Source organism: Fragaria vesca, linkage group LG2 (genome assembly GCF_000184155.1).
Source record: "Fragaria vesca subsp. vesca linkage group LG2, FraVesHawaii_1.0, whole genome shotgun sequence".
NCBI lineage: Eukaryota > Viridiplantae > Streptophyta > Magnoliopsida > Rosales > Rosaceae > Fragaria > Fragaria vesca.
The window spans coordinates 21,794,454-21,815,060 of record NC_020492.1 but is presented as its reverse complement, the minus strand read 5'-3'; the positions used below and the strand labels follow the sequence as shown (position 1 = coordinate 21,815,060).

Below are 20,607 nucleotides of genomic sequence, written 5' to 3'. Positions count from 1 at the left end.
TTTATGTGCTTTGCTTCATATGAGTTTGTAGTCTTCCTAAACTCTAAATTGGTACAAACGACAAGAGAGAGTGTACCTCAAGAAAAAGAAAGAGAGTTTAGCATTATACATGAATTATTGAATTAATTAGATGCTCAATCAATGTGCGATCAGTGTCTTGGACTTTGAATAGATAAGAAGATTCCATGTTGATGTGGAGCAGTGGGAATCAAATTTGCCCACAGCAAAATTTTGGTCATGGTATGACGTCCAATTAAAAATCGTCATGTATGATAACATAATTATGGACTAATTATAGTTAACTTATATAAAATTTTGATTATCATACATGACAGTTTTTAATTGGATGGTCATACCATAACCACAAATTTGTTGGTTGGCAAATTTGATTCCGGGCAGTGGGGTAGTGGGGATTAAGCTTATTACATATGCATATTATCACCCTCACTCTATTCTTTCACTTTTCGTAACAGTTAGACATTTTGTACTTAATCATAACTACAAGAAGAAATGTAAAATAAATTGTTTTTCGATATAACTTACACGTGTCCATTAATATAAAAACTTGAAGTAACTAAGTTCAAACAATTCTCAACAGGTTTATGAGTCAATTTAGTGATTCAATTAAAAGTATGTAATATAATTTCATGTATTCTAACCAACAAAGGTATAATATCTTTCACTCATCTAACATATCAATATATATAGATATAAAATCGAGGGTCGAAAACTCGTTAGACGCTATTAAGACGAAAGAAATGTTTGGAGCGTCTAGACGCCGTTTAGGTGGGCTGCGCGGCCTTGTTTTAGAATACTAAATATATAAGGTTCGAAAACTTGCAAGGTGCTACTACGACAGAGAGCTTGTTAAAACGTTTTATAAAATATAAAAAAAAAATAAAAAAAAATGAGGATAGAAAAGTATAGAATCCCATACCCACCTTTAAATTTCTATAATGGAATAATTTGATGAGGTCTTAACCATAAAACTAGATAAAGGACCAACCAAACAATCAGACAAAAGTCACATAACCCGCCCAATCGCTATAAACTCGCGTGGATTGAAATGTTCACTTTGAATGAATGAGGGCGTTTACGTAATTCTCCGTTAGACCAGAACAGCAGAACCCATTCTAGACTTGGGAGCTGAGTAGAAGAAAAAGAAGAAGAACAAAGCGTATTCAATGTAAATTTCAACTTCTCGGTAAAGCCCAGAAACAGCAACAGCAAAAAGGAAAGCATAGAAGCTCAGCACCATCTCTCTCTCAAATAAAAGGTATCTCCTTTAATACCCAACAAAGCAATTTGCTTCTTTACTCTGTTCTTGAAGTGAAAACATATGTTTGGTAGCTGATAAGACTTGGAAGAGTAACAAATGAGGCTTGGAATATAATGTTAGAAAACCCAGTTTGTAGAATTCTGTTCAAAGTTGGGATATTTTGTTCTTTGTTTCGCGGTTTTCAGTTTTTATGTTTTTTGTTTGTTCTTGACTGATTCAGGAATGCGAAATCTGATTAGGATTGTAGTGGTGTTTGTGTTTTTGAACGCTTCAAGTTTCTGTCTTTGCATGTAGGATGTAGTTCATAGTGTATCTGTGTAATGATTGTGGCTGTTTATTCATTGTGTAATGATTGGTTTGTTTCTGCATGATGAGATACTTTGTTGGATTTGATTCATTTGAGTTGGAAATTCCAACATGCAAGGCTCAGTTTGTCTTTTTTGATTAATATTCTAAGTGGATTTGTTGCGATAGATTTCTGAACCTTTGCATATGAACTCGTGATTGGTTTGAATATGATTTTTGTGCAGTACTGGTTGCTGTGGTGTGTTGGTTTAGTTATGAGGTTATAAAGTTTAAAGATCTGTTTGGCAATTAGGAAATTTTCTTGCTTATTGGTTGTTACATTGTTTTGGTTGTGGAAAATGTGCAGGGTGGATTATGGTTGCTGAAAGTTTGGTAAGAATCACTAGAGTGGTTTCTCAAAATGGGTCAGGAGCTTTTCTCTTTTTGTCCAACAGAAGCGAGGAGATTGCTGTGGATTGTGGGGATGTTGTTTGCTTTGATTTTGGTTCTCCAGCATCTCGAACTTCCATACGGTAGTCATTTATCATCTGTACTTTCAGCTAGACAGGTTCCAGTGGAGAATAATAGTAGCTCCCGAGCTAGAGACCCATCATCTAATGTTAATATGGTTGGCAATGAGTCGATAATCAATCGTTTGGACGATACTGGTACATATCCATCTCATGAGATAGCTAGCAATAATAAGACTTCTGATTCGGTATCAGACAGCAGTAAAGGCTCAGAAAGAACTTTAGAAATAGATGAGGATGAAGATGAATCTGGAAGTTTGGTAAAGCAAAATACAACATTGAATGAGAACAATGTAAAGAATTCGGAGACTGATACTGCACAGTGGGGTAGAGAACCTGAAAATTTGGTGAAGGATAATAGTACCGATATTACTCTTTCCAAAGTGAGGACTGAGAATGAAAGTAGTACTACAGACCCAGGTGGCAATTCAAATGCCGGTTTTCCAACGACTCCACATGCATACCCACCTGTAGTTGTTGAAACAGATGCCAGAGCTCCCATTATATCTGTCGACTCAAACGTGACTTTAGCGGAGAGAGATCAAACACCCTCTCCTGAAAAAACTGAAAATTCTGAGCAACTACATGGTGGCCTCAACGAAACAGGAAAGGATTCTTCAGTGACCAGAGTCCCTGTAGTGATCAAAGTGCCAGAGCTTTCAACCTTGGACGTGTATACAATATCTGATATGAACAAGCTGTTACATCATAGTCGGACGTTGTACCATTCAGTGGTATGTTTGAAAAAAGTTCTGCTCTTTGTTATTCTAAAGCTGATTAATACTTCAGCTCTTTATTCTTTTCTTTTTCCTTTCCTTTGTTGTAGATACCACAATGGTCTTCATCAGCTGACCAAGAGATGCAAGATGCAGCATCACAGATTGAAAATGCACCCATTATAAAGAATGATCCAAATCTTTATGCTCCTCTTTATCGGAATGTTTCCATGTTTAAAAGGTAAGCTTATCAAAATAGCATGAGTATTGATTCACTGCACTGCCACCATTGTCTTGAAGTTATTGGGAACTGCCTTGTTTGTGCGAATGTGTTCTTACTAAACAAGTTAGTATTAGGAATATATATTTCACGAGAAGGTAACATTGAGGATCAAATGACAATGTTTGAAATAGATTGTTATATTGAACTGTTGGCTGTTACTTTTTCATGTTGTCAAACTATCTATTTCGTTCAAAGTACACAATCCATGAGATTAGGAAAGATATGATTAACTAGTGTTCTGAACTGATAAATAACCATCTTATGTATTTGTAGGAGCTATGAATTAATGGAGAACACTCTTAAAGTATATGTTTATAGGGAAGGACAAAGACCTATAATGCACACACCAGTACTCAAAGGGATATATGCTTCAGAAGGATGGTTCATGAAGCAGCTGGAAGATCACAAAAAATTTGTTACTAAAGATCCTCAGAAAGCGCACCTTTATTACTTGCCTTTTAGCTCTCGGATGTTGGAGGAAAGACTATATGTGCAAAATTCACACAGTCGTAAGAATCTTGTACAGTATTTGAAGGACTACTTGGACATGATTGCAAGCAAATATCCTTTCTGGAATAGAACTGGGGGAGCCGACCATTTTCTTGTTGCTTGCCATGACTGGGTATGCTTTTCATGCTTCCTAGATCCCAAGTTAATTGGAGCTTTCTTTACATTACAAAACTACTCAATTAATTTCCATTTGATTCAATTATTATGATATTTATATATATTCTAACATACAGTGCTACTGTCTCAGGCTCCAGCAGAAACAAAGGAATATATGGACAAGTGCATTAGATCCCTCTGTAATGCTGATATGAAGGAAGGTTTTGTATTTGGCAAGGACGTATCTCTTCCTGAAACGTACGTCCAGAATGCTAGGAATCCTCTCAGAGATCTTGGAGGCAACCGTCCTTCCAAGAGGACAACACTTGCTTTCTTTGCTGGGAGCTTGCATGGTTATGTACGGCCGATTCTGTTGCAGCATTGGGAAAACAAAGATCCAGATATGAAAATCTTTGGTAAGTTGCCGAAGATCAAAGGCAACAAGAACTACGTGCGTCATATGAAGAGCAGCAAGTACTGCATTTGCGCAAAGGGTTACGAAGTGAACAGTCCTAGAGTGGTTGAGGCCATTTTCTACGAGTGTGTGCCAGTGATTATATCAGACAATTTTGTTCCTCCGTTTTTCGAAGTTCTGAAGTGGGAGTCATTTGCTGTTTTCGTCTTGGAGAAAGATATCCCGAATTTGAAAAGTATACTACTTTCAATCCCAAAGAAGAGATATCTACAGATGCAGATGAGGGTGAAAAGGGTACAGCAGCACTTTCTGTGGCATGCTAAGCCAGAGAAGTATGACATTTTTCATATGATACTGCACTCTATTTGGTACAATAGACTCCATCAGATAAAACCCAGATGACATTCTAGTCCTGTAAATTCTGTATTCCTTGTTCTTTTCTTTTCTTTTTGGCGTTGTATTTTCCAGGAAACATGGATTGTTTAAATTAATTTTTATGTACATGAATAATGAATTGGAGGCATATAAATGTCAACTTCTCGGTAAGGCCAAAACCAGTGACAGAGGAGCGTAGAAGCTCTGCTACGTTTCTCTCAAACCAATGTATTTCCTTCAGTCCCCAACAATGTGATTTACCTTCCGTTTTCTCTCCCTGAACCCCAAAATCAAGTGTTTGGAAATTAGAAGAAGCTGTGAATTTAATGGATGTATGAAACTAACCCAGTTTGTGGAATTCCGGAAAGATTTTCTGTTTCTTCATAGTTTGCGTTTTTGACCGTCTCAAGTTCCCATCTTGGTCATGCTTTACTTGACTTTTCACCTACAAATCACCAAAATCAATTTATTCATGTCATGGTCTAATGCATGATGAAATATTTTGTTCAAGTTGGTTTGATGGAATTAGCAATTAGGACTTGTAAGAGTAAAGGGTTGTTGTTTAGTTGTTGATGAGCATGCATGAAACATAATTTGTCGCTCTCTAAGTAGTTGCATTTTGGTGATTGTGGAAAATCAATCCGAAAATGTGTTAAGATATAATGGTCTTCAGATTATTTAGTCTTAAGCTTGTCTTAGCTGTTAATTAATCTTTTTGTTAAGCTCATAATGAGCAGTAGATAAGAGCCATGTGTTGTTCATGTGTGGTGCTTATTGATCCTATTATAGGCTATCTGTAACTCTCTTTGTTCAATTAATCAGAACTGAGATATTTTTCTCTGTGTTTTACTTCCTTCTTCTCTAAGCTTTTAAAATGTGCATGGTGGATTATGGTTTATTGAAAGTTGGCTAACATTTGTAACAGTGATTTCTCAAAATGCTTCTGGGGCCTTTTTCTTTTTGTACAAGGGAAACCAGGAGATTGCTGTGGATTGTGGGGACGATGTTTGCTGTGCTTGTAGTTCTCCGGCGTCTTCATCCTTTGTCATCAGTATTTTCGGTTAAAAAGGTTCCGGTGGAAGGAAACACCGGCTTCCAAGCTGGAGATCCACCATCGAATGTTGATATGGTTGGTAATGTGTCAGCTTCTAATGATTTGAACTACACTGCTACATATGCATCTCATGAGATTGCTAATACTAGCACCTCTAGCTTTGTATCAGAAGAAAGTGGAGGCTTAGACAGAACTATAGACATAGGAGTTCACAATATATCTGTTCAATCAAACGGGACGTTAGAGGAGAAAGATGGAACAACCTCTTCTGATGAGAAAACCAAAAACTTTGAGCATACTGACCTCAACAGAACGCGAAATAGTTCTCCAGTGACCAGAGTACCTGAGGTGAACAAAGGGTCGGGGGTTCCAAGTCCAATGTTGGAAGTATATACGATATCTGATATGAACAAGCTGTTGCATCATAGTCGGACCTCATACGATTCAGTAGTATGTCTGAAAAGTTCTAGCTTCATGTTGTTTTCAGTGTAATTCAAGTACTGAGATTCTCCAAATCCTTATTCTTATTACTGTTTCTATATCGTGCTTGTTTGTAGCAGGTACCACAATGGTCTTCATCCGTTGACAAAGAGATTCAATATGCAGCATTGCAGATAGAAATGCACCCCTTATAGAGAATGATCCAAAGCTTTATGCACCTCTTTATCGGAATCTTTCCATGTTTAAAAGGTAACTTCATCGAACTGTTTGGTGTGAACTGAATATCGAAGTGAAAATGAGCCATCTCATCTAATTTTCAGGAGCTATGAACTAATGGAGAGCACTCTTAAAGTATACATATACAGTGAAGGAGAAAGACCTATAATGCACACGCCGGTGCTCAAAGGCATATATGGTTCTGAGGGATGGTTCATGAAGCAGCTCCAAGATCACAAAAAATTTGTTACTAAAGACCCTCAGAAAGCACACCTCTATTACTTACCGTTTAGCTCTGTAATGTTAGAGGAAAAATTATATGTGCCAAATTCACATAGTTTTAAGAATTTCATAGAGTATTTGAAGAACTACATCGACCTGATTGCAGGGAAATATTCTTTCTGGAACAGAGCTGGTGGAGCAGATCATTTCCTTGTTGCTTGTCATGACTGGGTATGCTTTCAAATCCAAACTTAAGTCCATACATATAGATATTGTATCTCATTATATCAGTATATTCTAATCAATAAAATGATACTACCTTAGGCTCCAACAGAAACAAAGAAGTACATGTCTAAGTGCATTAGGTCCCTTTGCAATGCTGATATGAAAGAAGGCTTTGTATTCGGCAAAGATGTCTCTCTTCCTGAAACAAGCGTTCATGTTAAAAATCCTCTGACAAATCTAGGAGGCAACCCTCCTTCTCAGAGGCCGATACTTGCTTTCTTTGCTGGGAAAATGCATGGATATGTTCGGCCAATTCTGCTGCAGAATTGGGAAAACAAAGATCCTGACATGAAAATCTTTGGTCGATTGCCTAGGGGGAAAGGCAACAAGAACTATGTGCACCATATGAAGAGCAGCAAGTACTGCATTTGTGCAAGAGGTTATGAAGTGAACAGTCCAAGAGTGGTAGAGGCCATTTTCTATGAGTGTGTTCCGGTGATTATATCAGACAACTTTGTGCCTCCATTTTTCGAAGTTCTGAATTGGGAGTCCTTTGCTGTTTTCATCTCAGAGAAAGATATTCCGAATTTGAAGAATATACTGCTTTCAATCCCAGAGAAGAGATATCTACAGATGCAAATGAGGGTGAAAAGGGTACAGCAGCATTTTCTGTGGCATGTTAAGCCTGAAAAGTATGACATTTTTCATATGATACTCCACTCTATTTGGTACAATAGACTCTATCACATAAAATCCAGATGACACTAAACATTCGGGTCAAGTAAAATGTGCATTGTTCTTTTTCATTACTAGTTACATACATGAATTAGTTCAACATACTTTCCATCATTCCATGTACGGATCAAGTTTTTGAATTGTTCTGATATCTTCATAATCGATAGAAGAAAACGCTCCAACGATATTACAACAAGAAACTACAATTTAAGTGAACTTTCCAACAGAAGATCAACAGTTAGAACAAATTATCATATGCCAATGCAATGTACCATTTTTTAAGGTATCAGTACCTCTGCGTTGCATGACTCAGACTTCAAGTTCATCCCTTTTCCATACGCAGCAATGAGTAGAGCTTCAGCCCTCCCATGGTCCTTCTTTCTTGTCAACTCACAACTCAAAGATGGAAACAAAGCAGAAGCAACCCTGCGGCTATCATCCTTTGTTGACATGCTTCCAGTGAGTTCAAAACTCTTCTTCCACAGTTGAGATGGCACCGGAACAACAGAGAACCCCAACCCGACCAAGATTCCAATCCAAAGTCCATACCCAAAACCTCCACTCCACCAACCCTGCTTTCCATCTTGTGGATACGGAGTTGATTGCTCTAAGTATGCAATTGAACCAAGAGGAGCATCTAAACTGTTAAGCAACTCCACTATAGATTTTGCATCTAATCGTCTTCGAACACTTTTACCAACAAGTACTTTCAAGTGTGGGGAGTCATATACCTGCGCGGAAGAAGCAGAGTGATTATTGTTGCCTTTCAGAAGCGCCAAGGCACCAGAAACGTCTGGGTCGATCCCAAATACCCAACTGGAATCTGAGTCCCTTTCACCATCAATGATTTGAGGAGAGGGGCAAGAGAGAGATGCCAGCCAGTTGTCTTTGAGCTCAGCGTCAGTGGCCTTATCCCTTACCCTCCTCACAACACTGATTCTTGAACTACAAAAGGGTCTGAGCTGAGAGCGAACTGAAAATAGAAATGGATTATTGGGTCTCAGATTCATGGCTGGGTTTTCCGTTCCTATCAGTTGGAGATAGTGTTCCATCAAAATCGAATGAACTCTCGGCCACCGGCTGCCTATTCAAATTTTCATGGAAAATTGGCCGTATGGTTGGGTTTTAGTCCAAAAAGTCCAATATACCCATGAGCGTATCCCATACGTATCTGAGACGCATCCGGCCGTATCCGAGCGTTTTTCCGACATATACAGTCGGGATTTGCTCGGATATCTTGCTGATTTTAGTATGTCAAAATATATGACAATTATTTAAGAATTATCAGATAAGAAAAAGGGAAAATATCATGAATAATACCCCAAGCTGGGTCTTAGTATGAAGTCCACTACATCAAGTTTCAAAATATAAATTTGAGTACATCAAATGTGAAGTCTGACCCGATATACGTACAAGAGCCAATTCTACGAATCAAGGTTCACTCGAACCAGCTGCATGCAAATCACGCGCGTTGTTAGTTTATAGGCTCTGTTAATGATGGAAAATCGAACAAAAACAAAACAAAAAACAAAAAATTGTTGTGAAAGCTAAGAACATAACATACCAGCCATGGAAGCTTCAACAACCCAAATTTCACAAAACCCACCATCATTTATTTGATCGATTCAACCTTCCATCTTGAAGATTATCATGGACTGCAACTGTTTGAAATCCAGAACTCCCAAATGAAAGAACTACAACTAGAAAGCTACCCTAATTTTATTACCATGAGAGTGTCCAGATCAGTTTGAATCTTATGAACATTACATCCCCAATAATATTAATCCCCATAATCCATTTGTTACTTTCTTTGATTCCAAAATCATACTCTGTCATTCGGCCTAAAATCCAATTGGGACAAAAGTCCCAGACTTTTATTGTCGTGTATATTTATTTGATCAGACTTGAAAGTTGATGGATCAAAGTTAATGAATTGGTATTTGGTGTACTAAAGTTTATTCGGGTACTATTTATAAAATTAGGGATGTGAAATCCATATTCTCTAAATTGTAACCACACCCTCATTTTCTATTTTTAGTCATCATTTTTATATAAAGACAAAAATTAAGTTACTAAGGACAAAATTTTAGTTACCACAATTAAAAAGTAAAAAATGTAGATTACAATTTAAAAAGCGTGGATTTCACTTCCCTAAAATTAACCCTAAGAAAAAATGCAACTTTATTTGTAACGTTAGTATTTCCAACAACAAAAAGTTACAGAGGCCTCTATTTACAGCACGTGGCAGACCATCATTTCCGTTAAATTCAGCGAACGACTGAAAACTCTGAAACTTAAAAGTTATAACTGTCTAAATTTCCTTGTTTGTCCTCGTTAGATTGGACCAACCTCCGAGACTACAATCGTAATTTCGGTAAAGTTCAGATGCAAACGGGAATGATCCGCTGCTTGCAAAGAATCTTAAGCTTCTCTTATAAACGTCTGATCAAAAATTTAACAGAGCACGTGTACATATCGACGACTAAAAAGACAGTTCACGATAAAGACGCCCGCACCTTACCATTACTCCACTGAGGTCGAGGACTTGACACGACCTAACTACCCTTTGTCGTTCGAGTCTACTCACAGGGGCAGAACAGTCTTTCGACAAGCTAGATAACAAACTCAGCACGGCATACATAACAGAATGTGGTTCTTCATGAACCTCAGCAGCAGCTAAAAACAACATTAACCTGCAAATCTGAGATTATCTATCAACCTAGAATTCTCTTTTTTCTTTATATTATCTGTATTTTATTTAAAAACAAATCTTTGGAATTTCACAAAGTTTGAGACTTTGAGCTAATTGATATTAACCCAGGAGTAGGTATGAAACAGAAGATCAATAGCAAATAGCATAACATTTTCCATAGATTGGTATTATTATATCATCCATCAATCTATGGCTACTTCTATGAAGATCAAGACAGGAACGCAGGATGGTTCGTCAAAGGGAAAGATTGGATTTTCTGTCACTAAAAACAAGATTGGGAGCTCATCAACCAAGCCTGGAGCTGATTCCAAGCTGAAATCTGTTCAAACTGTCACAAAAACTGAGGTACCCATCTCAAATTTGATCGCTTTTGGCATTGAATTTATGTTCTTTTGATTGGTTTTCCAATTGGGTTTCTGAGTTGCATTGATGAATATGATTTAGGTGATGTTGGATTGGGGATATGTGGAAAAAGTTGGTGGGATATATGGTGTATTGATTTGGTTTCTGGTCCTGGATGAACATAATTGATTTTGTTACTTTGTTATTGGATGTAATGGATTGTGTACAATTTGTTTGAATGTGAAGGTGAAATCAAAAGTGACCACAAAGAGGACGACTACGACGAGGGTGAAGAAGGTGTTCAGTTTGGCTGGACAGAAATATGATCCTCCTGAAGAGGTTGTTCAACCCTGACATGTTTTTCTGTAGTTTGGTGTATGAGAAGATTAATGCCTATAGTAAAGTGGCACTCATTTCTGTTTTGTCTGGTTTGTTTTTGCAGAGAGAACCTTTGAGGATTTTCTACGAGTCATTGTCGAAACAGATACCAAGTAGTGAAATGGCTGAATTCTGGTAAGTTGTGTTTCTGTTCTAACTTCTAAGACTTTCTCCTTCTGGCTTATCGTATGGGGAATATATATAATGTTTATGTTATGGTGAACAAATAGATGGATGCAACTTGAATTGATGGATGCTTAGATCAATTTCACTGCTTTTTACAACCGACTTTTCTTTGCATTTGGGATTTAATGATCAATGCTGGTCTTTCCTTGTATACAGTTGATTGTTGCCTTACATAATCTTCTATTCATTTAGGAATTGGACACTCTTTGAGTCCTATAATGATAGTTATTCATTGTGTTTCAAGAGGCTAAGCTAAACATTCATCTGAAAGGATTGCATAGGTACAAGGTAATCAGATCATCAAGCTGCTTATTCACTAATTCAAAAGTAGGAAATAATTACGATTGGAGCACTCAAGTAAACAAAGTTTAGGGCATCTTGTAATCCTGAATTATCATTTTTTTCAACAACTTACAGATATATCTTGAAAACCAAATACCAATTTACTTAATTTATAAGCAAGATCAGCTTTGTGGTTCAGGTGCAGTAGAAAGTTCTGCTCTACATGTGCTTAAGGTTGATTTCATTATGAACTAACACAATTGCAGTTCATCATTAGAAACTACATACTGTCTACTCTAAGGAAGTAGAATTTGCATTGGAAACTTAGGCTGGATTATCATCAATATACTACTGATTGACTAAGATCGGTATTGGTGAATTTGTTGTTCATTTCTTGGTCAGTACAGTGGTTGATCAAATTCTTAGTTCACTAGACATTATGAAAACTAACCAACCAACTTACAGAACTTGGAAAATATCTTGGGTTACTTTCTTTCAAAGGGAAGTCAACTTCAGCTTCTTGTTGATAAGAACATATAAAACTGAGGTACTAAATGCTTCCTCTGTCTGCAAATTTAAGTTGAATGGGGAAAGCAGAGATGTTCTTTTGTTTACATCAGATCTCGGAAAGGATCTAATACCTCTCTTTTGGGATACTCTGCCAAATTTTCTTATGCTGTGAACTAGATACTTGAATTGTCTTCTAAATGTTGGGTTGGCACCATTCGTTTCTCTTTTATCAACAAGATGACAACATAATCTGGTTTGCAGGATGATGGAGCATGGTTTATTGTCCCCTGAAAGATCCAGAAAAGCTTTTGAGAAGAAGCAGAGAAAGCAAAAGCAAATCAGGTCAGGAATTCCTATCAAGTCTCCTCCAATTAGGTCTCCCCCACTTAGGTCTCCCCCACTTAGGTCTCCTCCACCAAAACCAGTTTCAAAACCACCGAGCAAACCAGAGAGTTCACAGAGGCAACAGCAGGCATCTAAGAATGGTGATGTAAAAGCCAAGAAGAGAGTTGTTGCTGAAAGTGACGATGACGACGACTTCATTTTAAGTCCCAAAAGAAGGAGAGGGTAAGTAAAAAGTAAAATAATCCTCCATTCCTTTGTATCAGTGTACTCTTAGAAATTGCTTATTTAGTTTTCATCATTCAACTCCAAAAGAAAAAAAATAAAAAAAGATGGAAGATGTTGGACACAGAGTAATAAACAATCTGATAGAAAAAGACATTCTTTATATTGTAATTCTGTAACTTATGGAAACAATAAGCAAAGCCTTTCAATTAACTTCTGTTTCATTTCCTAAACTTGGTGGGGTTTTAGTGCTTCATCTCTTGTATTCATCAGTGCTCAAGAGCCTTGTGAAGTTAACTGATACTTCCGGTTTAGGCTCTAGTGATATCAATTGCCATTCAGGAAACAGATCTTGTTGGTTGTTGTTCTACTTACCCTCAAAATTCTACTGTTACAGGTTTTTTTTTTTTTTTTTTTTTTTGAGGAGGAACTACTGTTACAGGTTTCAAAAAGTATCTAAGGAAATCCTTAGCCTACATTACTGTATTAGTGTATAACCCATCTTGTTTATGTTAGAAAGCAGGTGCTTAAGGTGATCTTAGTCTAAATGAGAACTATAGACAATGATTAACTTTGATCTTACTCTAAGTTAACAAGTGGGGTAATGGACTAAGGAAGAGAGAGATCGATACACTACGTATTGCAAATTGAGTTCAGTTCATAACTCATAAGTTGAATATTATTGATAGCATGAAACTGTAGGGGATAAGCCTTAGAGTTCATTCGTTTTCTGCATGAAATAGTTATTGGAAGTGATGAAAATTTTGCAGATCTATGCACTGCACACAGAGAGACTCATATAATCCATGATATCCATATTGATGGGTTCGAGTTGAAAAAGTTTGGTCCCAAAAATACCAGCTAGCTAGAAGATGATCTTGAGCTAGGTCCATGCTTAATACACGTGTAACCTATCACTGTGTTCATGACACTGTGTCCATGCTTAACTCACAATTTGCACAGAACCTCGAAGCCTCAGCTGACTGAGCTGAGGTGCCTTTAATTCACACCCTTCAGTAATCAATAGCATCTGCACACTATGAATTGATTATTTATGAGTCCCTTTAGTGTCGTGCATGGAGCATTCGTCAAAGATTCAAAAATGCATGAGCCTTCTGAAATCTGAACAATGAAACATGATCGAACATCAGCACGCTTAGTACTACTAGCTAGTCTACTACTGCAACAGCAGCAGCAGCATAGCATGGTCTCACTCAATCATCCATATATGCATGCACAGTAGCTAAGTTAGCTACTGCAGAAAACAAATGAAACCAGACAGACGCACATATTGACACAATCAATATATATACACACAGCCCCTCGTGAATCAAGCATGCTATGATCCTTAAAGGGTGATCTAAAATATAAGCATTTATTTTATTTTTTTAATAAAAAAACTGGTGCGACTGTCTTTAAATCTTGATGATGATGGATGATAGAAGCGTATGTATATGTTTTGTTGATCGGACCTACATTTATATTACGATTGATAATGAAATGTAATACGGAGGTTGAGCTGTATATGATCGAGTACGTACATATATGGGCCGTGTGTGCACTGTGTATGAATCATGAGTATGCTTCATCACATGAATTACATGTGAAAGAAACAAGAAAACAGACAGAGAGATTTAGTGCAGTGTTATATATATGGACTAAATCTTCAGAAAAAATTTCAGTAGGTCTACCATAATAAAGTCATATAATAGTTGTGTTCCCAATCACTTCCTGCCAGATATGATATCCATGTACGTAAAGAAATTCTAGTAATTAAACGAAGTAGGATTTATTTACAATGAGGGGTGCCTTTCTGTCTGAAATATATGCAGAAAACTCAAGTGATGTGAAATCCTGATGCTACACATTCTTATATAGTTTGGTTAATTACTGTTAAATCTGATCAATCCATTATACATTTATGATTTATATATGTTCGACGAGTTCGATCATCTACATCGTTCAGAGAAACCCAGAAAGCTAGGATGCTGTGGATATATAATTGTATGCTAAAATAGTAAATACCTCATGAATAATTGTATGTTAAATTAACAGTAAATGTACTTTATGTTTTCTTATATAAACATGAATGACAGCAGTACATCTCCACAGCAAAGGGCAGCTACGCACCAACCAGACAAGAGCACTCAAATCACTACTTGAAACCTAAAGGAAGGGTTATATTCTGCATTCATGAATTTTATTCCACTCACCCAAAGTACACTACTCATGATTCACAGCTAAGAATGGTTTATGATCCATTAGAAAGATAGCAAATCTTTATTTGACTAACCTCAAAGCGTCAAGAAAATCTATGTCAAAAAAGATTTTACACCTATAAAGGGGATGAATCTGATCAACAGAAAGAAAAAGGGATTGAGATTGTACTAGGCTTCTAATCCTTCTATCATGCACCCCGATTTTTTTTTTTCTTTTTTTTTCTTTTTTTTTTTGAATAAAAGATCGGTGCGGCTGCATCACGGAGTTTCCTTTCCCATTGAAAGTCTATTTTTATTTTTTTACCTAATGCTAGGCTACCCATAGAAAGTGTTAATTACATGTCGACCAACCAATTAAGTACTGGTTTCGTTAACCACTTTGAGTACTAAGGCTAAGCCTATATCGATCACAACAAGTTACTTTTCAATATTTTGATCATATGCTTGCAAATGCCTAGCTAGTCCTCCCAATTGCATGCATTCTAGATTCGGAATAGATTAGAATCAAAGAAGATTAAGTTTTGATTATTTTCTAATGGCAGTAGCAATTAAATCGATTCCTATACTAGAACACTACTCGAAGTAGCTAGCTAGCTCCAAACTCCACTAGATTTTAAATATTTCCATCAACAAGCTAGCTAGGAAGTAAAATTTGATAGCATCAAAAGTCGGTGACAGCTTGGAGTTTGGAGCATTGGAGGTAGCTAGTGCATGGTTGATATGAAAGAAATGGATGTATATGGACATAGGAGTAGCAACGAACACTTTTATATATTGATGATGATGATGAATGATGGGATCATTGATTTATATTGACCCGGCATTAAGGCCACATAATCAATCATCAAATCTGTATGTGGCCGTCGATTTATTAACTTGTGATTTCTGCATCTGTGTATGTATATATGGTAGTACGTTGTACACACTTGTACCACCCACACGACAGAGACTGGGGGGCACTCTGAGAAATCAATCGATTATCGCCGGGTCCAGAACTCCAGATTAATGGAGAATCAACAGCTCATTTACAAAATACATTTCTAGCTAACTTCTTATGAAATTAATCCGTGCGCACATCTATATGACTATATGTGTATTCAACTGAGAAATTTCTTGTTAGATATTATCAATTTTGGATGATATGGATGGATGATGAAGATCTACAACAGTTATTTGATTAAATACTTGCATGGCGCCCAATCCATCTAGGTGATGCCTATGCGCTTTAAGCCGGCCCTCTGTCATAGTAACATCTAGTGAGTTTTTGAACCTTAATTATACATAATGTTCTAAAACAAGGCCGCCTAAACGGCTCTTAGGCGCTCCAACCTCCGTCCTAGCAGCACCTAGTGAGTTTAGTGAGTTTTCGAACCTTCACATATGCAGATATGTCTAAAATCCAGCACCCGACGACAAGAATACACGACCCCACATCTTTAGTTTTATTAACGAATACAAGCAATACAATAAGAGGACATGATATATATTCGAATACCCTTGATAGAGTTTGCAAAGATTCAAGTTTTAAATTACGTAGTTCAAGGTGTTTAATTGGTACGTACATGTTATGCCTAAAAGAAACTAATTAAGTAGCTTAATGCAAAAGTTGTAATAAGATGGTTCATAAAAGTAGTTAAGAGATAGATTTTGCACATCACAATCACAACACTATGATTATCACTTGTATATATACTCATAGCCGGCCTCGTACATAATACTTTATATGTAAATGAACAAGTTGTATACGATTGAATTAATAGTTGTGAAAAACGTTGGTCGTTTCAATCCTTAGTTAAATGAAATTGTTGTCGCAATTACGTACTTGCCAAAAGTTTATATCTCTACAACTATAAAGTTAAGCCCTCAAAAGCTTCTATAATTACATTTAATGAACTAACTAACATAAATAAAAACAAGGGTTATTATAATAAAATCAAAATCAAAATCAAAATCAAAACAAATTAAATAAATTAATAATCATAAAAACTACGGTTGGTAGGATGGATAATTGTATAATACGATAAACTTATTTAACCGTTCACGCTTATCTTATGTGATTATGATCGTGATTATGTGTAAATATGCATGGGTAGAAGGTTAGTGAAATATAATTTCAAACGGCATCTAACAATTAGTTGAATGCTAAAAGCCTAAAACACACATGTTTCAAACTCGGGGTTAGCATCTCTACCAAATAAAAATTCAAGTATTATTAGACTTTGAGTAGGCATCATCGATCAGGATCACAATAATTGATCGATTGTGACAAGTACATGCTCACCAAATGCAGCTAATTTAGTGATTTCGTATAGAAATACTCTATTTCACTTCTTAGATTAGCCCAAGTAAGCAAAACCTGCCATTTTCCTCAAACTGATCGATGGCAATTCAAGCTTCCAGTTAAGCTAATGGAAGTTATATATGCTAATCAACGTAACCATCACCAAATTGCACGACCATCTTATCGTAGAAAGTAAAACGCATGGCTAGGGTTAAGTACCAAGCTAAGGAAATGTACTTGTTAAAAAATACTCTCTCTCTCTCTCTCTCTCTCTCTCAAAACCAAAGCCAAGAGTTTGCCCACAACAATATGAGGCAGCATATGACGCAAGATTACCGATCATTGTCCTGATCGGCAAATTCTAGGAGCTTTCAAGAAGCGATGAACTAGGCCCGACCCTTTAATTATAACGCATAGAATTGTCCATTTTTCTTGACATGAAATTGTGGGGTAAATTCCATTAATTAGGGTTTCTAATCAAGCTACTCATCGTGGCTCTCGTGGAAAAGGAATGGGCCAATAACATATCCTCTCGGGTCGTATACGTAAATGGTTGGGGACCCAAGTATGAGGTGTGTGAGTTAGTGATCGACTACTTGTTCGTGCATATCATACACCCTCTTATAATTTGGTAGCTCTGAGTTGGTGCTTGAACAATAATATGCTGCAACTACTATCTGGTCATCCTGATATGGAAAAACCAATTAATGTTCGGTCTTCAACACGCAATTTAGGTTCAGGGTTTGAGCTAGCTAGCCAGCCAGCCCTAGAATTGAATCGAAGACCCTCTTCAATTCTGCTTTAGGGTTTTGACCGGAAATTTCGAATTGAATTCCCATGTGTCTGTCGTCGATAAGGAGCGATTGCTCGACCGTCGAAGGTAGAAGTTTCCAAAATGGAGCAAGTATTAGACTCTAATTCTTTTCACCCCAGATGATACATGCCTTTGGTAGGTAGAGATTCAACTCGATCGTACTTTTACGCTACAATGCTCGATCGTGAACTTATGTAGACGATTTTAAAGAATTGATAGTGTACGTCATGACTTATTGAATGCCACCTCATACTGCTTCTCATTTCTCAACTACTACGTACTGATGTAAAACAATGGGTCGGGTGACGGGTACGGGTCTCCTATTCTGAGGGTTTTTTTGGTTTTTTGTTTTTGTTCTTTGTTCTTAGCTTAATTGCTAGCTTGTTCTTTCTTATTCTTGCGAGATTTTTCTTAGCTCTTTGTTAATCTAGCCGATGAAAATCATATATACATTTATACCAAATAAATATATATCAAGAAAGAGGAAACACGGCGAGGTAAACATATAGAAATTAAGCTAAACCTAGCAACATGTTTGGTGATGTTAACAGATGATTCAAATGCATGCCAACAAGGGGGTGTAGCTCATATGGTAGAGCGCTCGCTTCGCATGCGAGAGGCACGGGGTTCGATTCCCCGCACCTCCATTTGTTCTAAACTACACTCAAGGGGTCACCCTTCCATGGTCCAATTTTGATAACGGTGATCAGATTATGTACGTAGTTCTTTGTTTTCTTGGATCAAATTGCATGAACATTATTAATTGTTCATTGAGAGATGGCATATGTACTGTACAGACACAGGAGGTCGACTGGGAGAGAAGAAGATAAGGGATAAATGAACAGTAGAGCTTAGGTGAAAAAATTGTGAAGGTTCAGAGAGGTAGTCTTATAATATAGACGAGGAAATAAATGGGGTTGCGTGGTGGTGCTAGGAGGAACGGGACCCCATATTGTGTACAGTTCTAAGCTCTATGGTCTACCATAAGTCCATAACAGGAGGGGTGACCATTTTCTTTCTTGCTTGTCACACTCTATCTCTCTCTTACCCTCACTCCCTATAAGAGTGGCTGTATGACTCATTGGGAAATGATAGCGATAAAGGAAACCATAGAAACTTAGAAACACCCTTTCAGCAATCCTAGCTCTCTTCTCCTTTCTTCTCCTAATACTAGTACCAACCACTTCTACGACTGAAACTACTACTCAAAGACACACACACACTAGCTTATATAGCAAAGACAATGAGTTGTACTACTGAAACCCAGTTGGGTTCGGAAACTGATAGCAGCTCAACTTCCTCATCACCACCGTCTTCCCCTGCAAGTTCCAGACCCTTGAACCCCGATAACAAGCCGGAGTCACTAGAATTGCAACCCAAAAACAACAACGACAAGAAGAGCAAACGAGCCAGAGTCGACTCCAGCAAGCACCCGGTTTACCGCGGCGTCCGGATGCGCAACTGGGGCAAATGGGTCTCGGAAATCCGCGAGCCACGCAAGAAGTCACGCATTTGGCTCGGGACCTTCCCCACCCCTGAAATGGCCGCCAGAGCTCATGACGTGGCCGCGTTGAGCATCAAAGGCAATTCAGCAATTCTCAACTTCCCTGAACTCATTGACTCGCTGCCGCGGCCGGCCTCCCTCGCTCCCCGAGACGTCCAGGCCGCGGCGTCCAAGGCTGCCCAAATGCACCAGTTCGACTCGACCAACCCTTCATTGTCCAGCACGTCATCGTCGTCCTCGTTGAGTTCTCTGGTCTCGGCTATAGACAACCTCTCGACCGAGTCGGAGGAGCTGAGCGAGATAGTTGAGCTGCCGAGTCTGGGGACGAGTTACGAGTCGTACGAGTTGAGAAGTGAGTTTGTGTTCGTGGACTCGGCCGATGACGAGTGGGTGTACCCGCCGCCGTGGCTACAGCAAATGGGGGACTGCGGCGTCTACGTGTGCGGTGGGCTAGGAAGTTCTGCTAACTCGACTGGCTTTGAGGGTTTGTTATGGGATTATTAATTAGTAAGTGCCTAAGTGGTTTGGTTCAAAGTGTTTAATTGTAAATTATGTAAGTGTGTGTTCTTTTTTGGGGTTTTTGACGTTTTTAGCCCTTTTGGTTTTTCATTTAAGGGCTTAAACTCCGATCTATTAATCTCATCTCCCCTTTGGTTTGTGTAAGTACTGCTGTTAGGATCAGGTTTGTTGGTAACTTTGTGCACATACAATAAACCCTTTTGTTTTGCAACTGTTCCTTTTTACCTTTTCTATTTAGTACCATTTTTGAGGCGGCTATATATAATGTTAGGTAATTAAGTGGTAAAAGAGTGTGAGAGAGTTGAAGCATAATTCCATTTTATGGATAACTCTTATATGAAGCACTACAGTCTTGAGGAAGCGCTACATTCAATATATGCTGGTTGTAAAAAAATAACAAAGGCAGTACTGCAAAACAGACCCTAAATCTTGTCCGGAATTATGATCCGAAAATGTTTACCAGCAGCTTCCGTGCAACAACATTCAACTTATTCTGCTCCGTTCTTGGGAATTGGAATGAATACCCATTTGGAAGAACAGTCCAAAGCATGCAACAAAAAACAAAAGGGGAGAGCCGTTGGGGGTATTGAAATCATGAATCTTAAGGTAAACACGACGGGAACAAGTAGAGAAGAAGAACAGCAGAAACAACAATAGAGTTGACAGAAGAAAGAACAAGAACAGGTAAAAAGTACACTCTCTGAAAGGAGAAATTAGGACTCAATTGTACTGGTTCTGAATTGCTGATCGATGGTGTGAGATTAATTTGGCAGCAAATTAAAACCCATGCCAGATGGTGAAACATGATGAGCTGTGAATGGAGACACTGAAAGTGACTGTTAATTTTTTTCCCAAATGTGTAAACATGCAGCAACCATCTAGTACTAAATTACTAATAGGTTAATTTCTT

The 20,607-nt window shown here is 37.8% G+C and overlaps 3 protein-coding genes, 1 non-coding gene and 1 pseudogene across 4 annotated transcripts; all 5 read left to right on the top strand.

The window, feature by feature from the left end:
• The first annotated feature begins 1,113 nt into the window (after positions 1-1,113).
• LOC101303184 (probable glycosyltransferase At5g03795-like) lies at positions 1,114-4,620 on the top strand. The gene is made up of 5 exons (XM_004291136.1): positions 1,114-1,276; positions 1,932-2,828; positions 2,921-3,051; positions 3,367-3,715; positions 3,851-4,620. The coding sequence occupies exons 2-5, from the start codon at positions 1,986-1,988 to the stop codon at positions 4,514-4,516; spliced, it is 1,989 nt and encodes a 662-aa protein (XP_004291184.1). The 5' UTR covers positions 1,114-1,276; positions 1,932-1,985; the 3' UTR covers positions 4,517-4,620.
• Positions 4,621-5,426: 806 nt separating this feature from the next.
• LOC101301755 lies at positions 5,427-7,690 on the top strand (annotated as a pseudogene).
• Positions 7,691-10,050: 2,360 nt separating this feature from the next.
• Positions 10,051-12,707, top strand: LOC101302896. Its single transcript, XM_004291135.1, has 4 exons — positions 10,051-10,440; positions 10,684-10,776; positions 10,880-10,950; positions 12,055-12,707. Exons 1-4 carry the CDS (start codon positions 10,285-10,287, stop codon positions 12,362-12,364), a joined length of 630 nt encoding a protein of 209 aa, XP_004291183.1. The 5' UTR covers positions 10,051-10,284; the 3' UTR covers positions 12,365-12,707.
• A 5,541-nt stretch (positions 12,708-18,248) lies between these two features.
• Positions 18,249-18,321, top strand: TRNAA-CGC. The gene has a single exon. It is a non-coding gene; the product is annotated as a tRNA-Ala (tRNA).
• Positions 18,322-18,696: 375 nt separating this feature from the next.
• LOC101302613 (dehydration-responsive element-binding protein 3-like) lies at positions 18,697-20,122 on the top strand. The gene has a single exon (XM_004291134.1). The coding sequence runs from the start codon at positions 18,918-18,920 to the stop codon at positions 19,680-19,682; it is 765 nt and encodes a 254-aa protein (XP_004291182.1). The 5' UTR covers positions 18,697-18,917; the 3' UTR covers positions 19,683-20,122.
• The last annotated feature ends 485 nt before the right edge of the window (positions 20,123-20,607 follow it).

Excerpts from the sequence above, each read along its gene's own strand:
- LOC101303184 (XM_004291136.1), top strand. The coding sequence starts at position 1,986 with ATGGGTCAGGAGCTTTTCTCTTTTTGTCCAACAGAAGCGAGGAGATTG. Across the intron at positions 2,829-2,920 it reads GGACGTTGTACCATTCAGTG|ATACCACAATGGTCTTCATC; the intron begins GTATGTTTGAAA and ends CCTTTGTTGTAG. Across the intron at positions 3,052-3,366 it reads AATGTTTCCATGTTTAAAAG|GAGCTATGAATTAATGGAGA; the intron begins GTAAGCTTATCA and ends ATGTATTTGTAG.
- LOC101302896 (XM_004291135.1), top strand. The coding sequence starts at position 10,285 with ATGGCTACTTCTATGAAGATCAAGACAGGAACGCAGGATGGTTCGTCA. Across the intron at positions 10,441-10,683 it reads AAACTGTCACAAAAACTGAG|GTGAAATCAAAAGTGACCAC; the intron begins GTACCCATCTCA and ends TTGAATGTGAAG. Across the intron at positions 10,777-10,879 it reads AATATGATCCTCCTGAAGAG|AGAGAACCTTTGAGGATTTT; the intron begins GTTGTTCAACCC and ends TTGTTTTTGCAG.
- LOC101302613 (XM_004291134.1), top strand. The coding sequence starts at position 18,918 with ATGAGTTGTACTACTGAAACCCAGTTGGGTTCGGAAACTGATAGCAGC.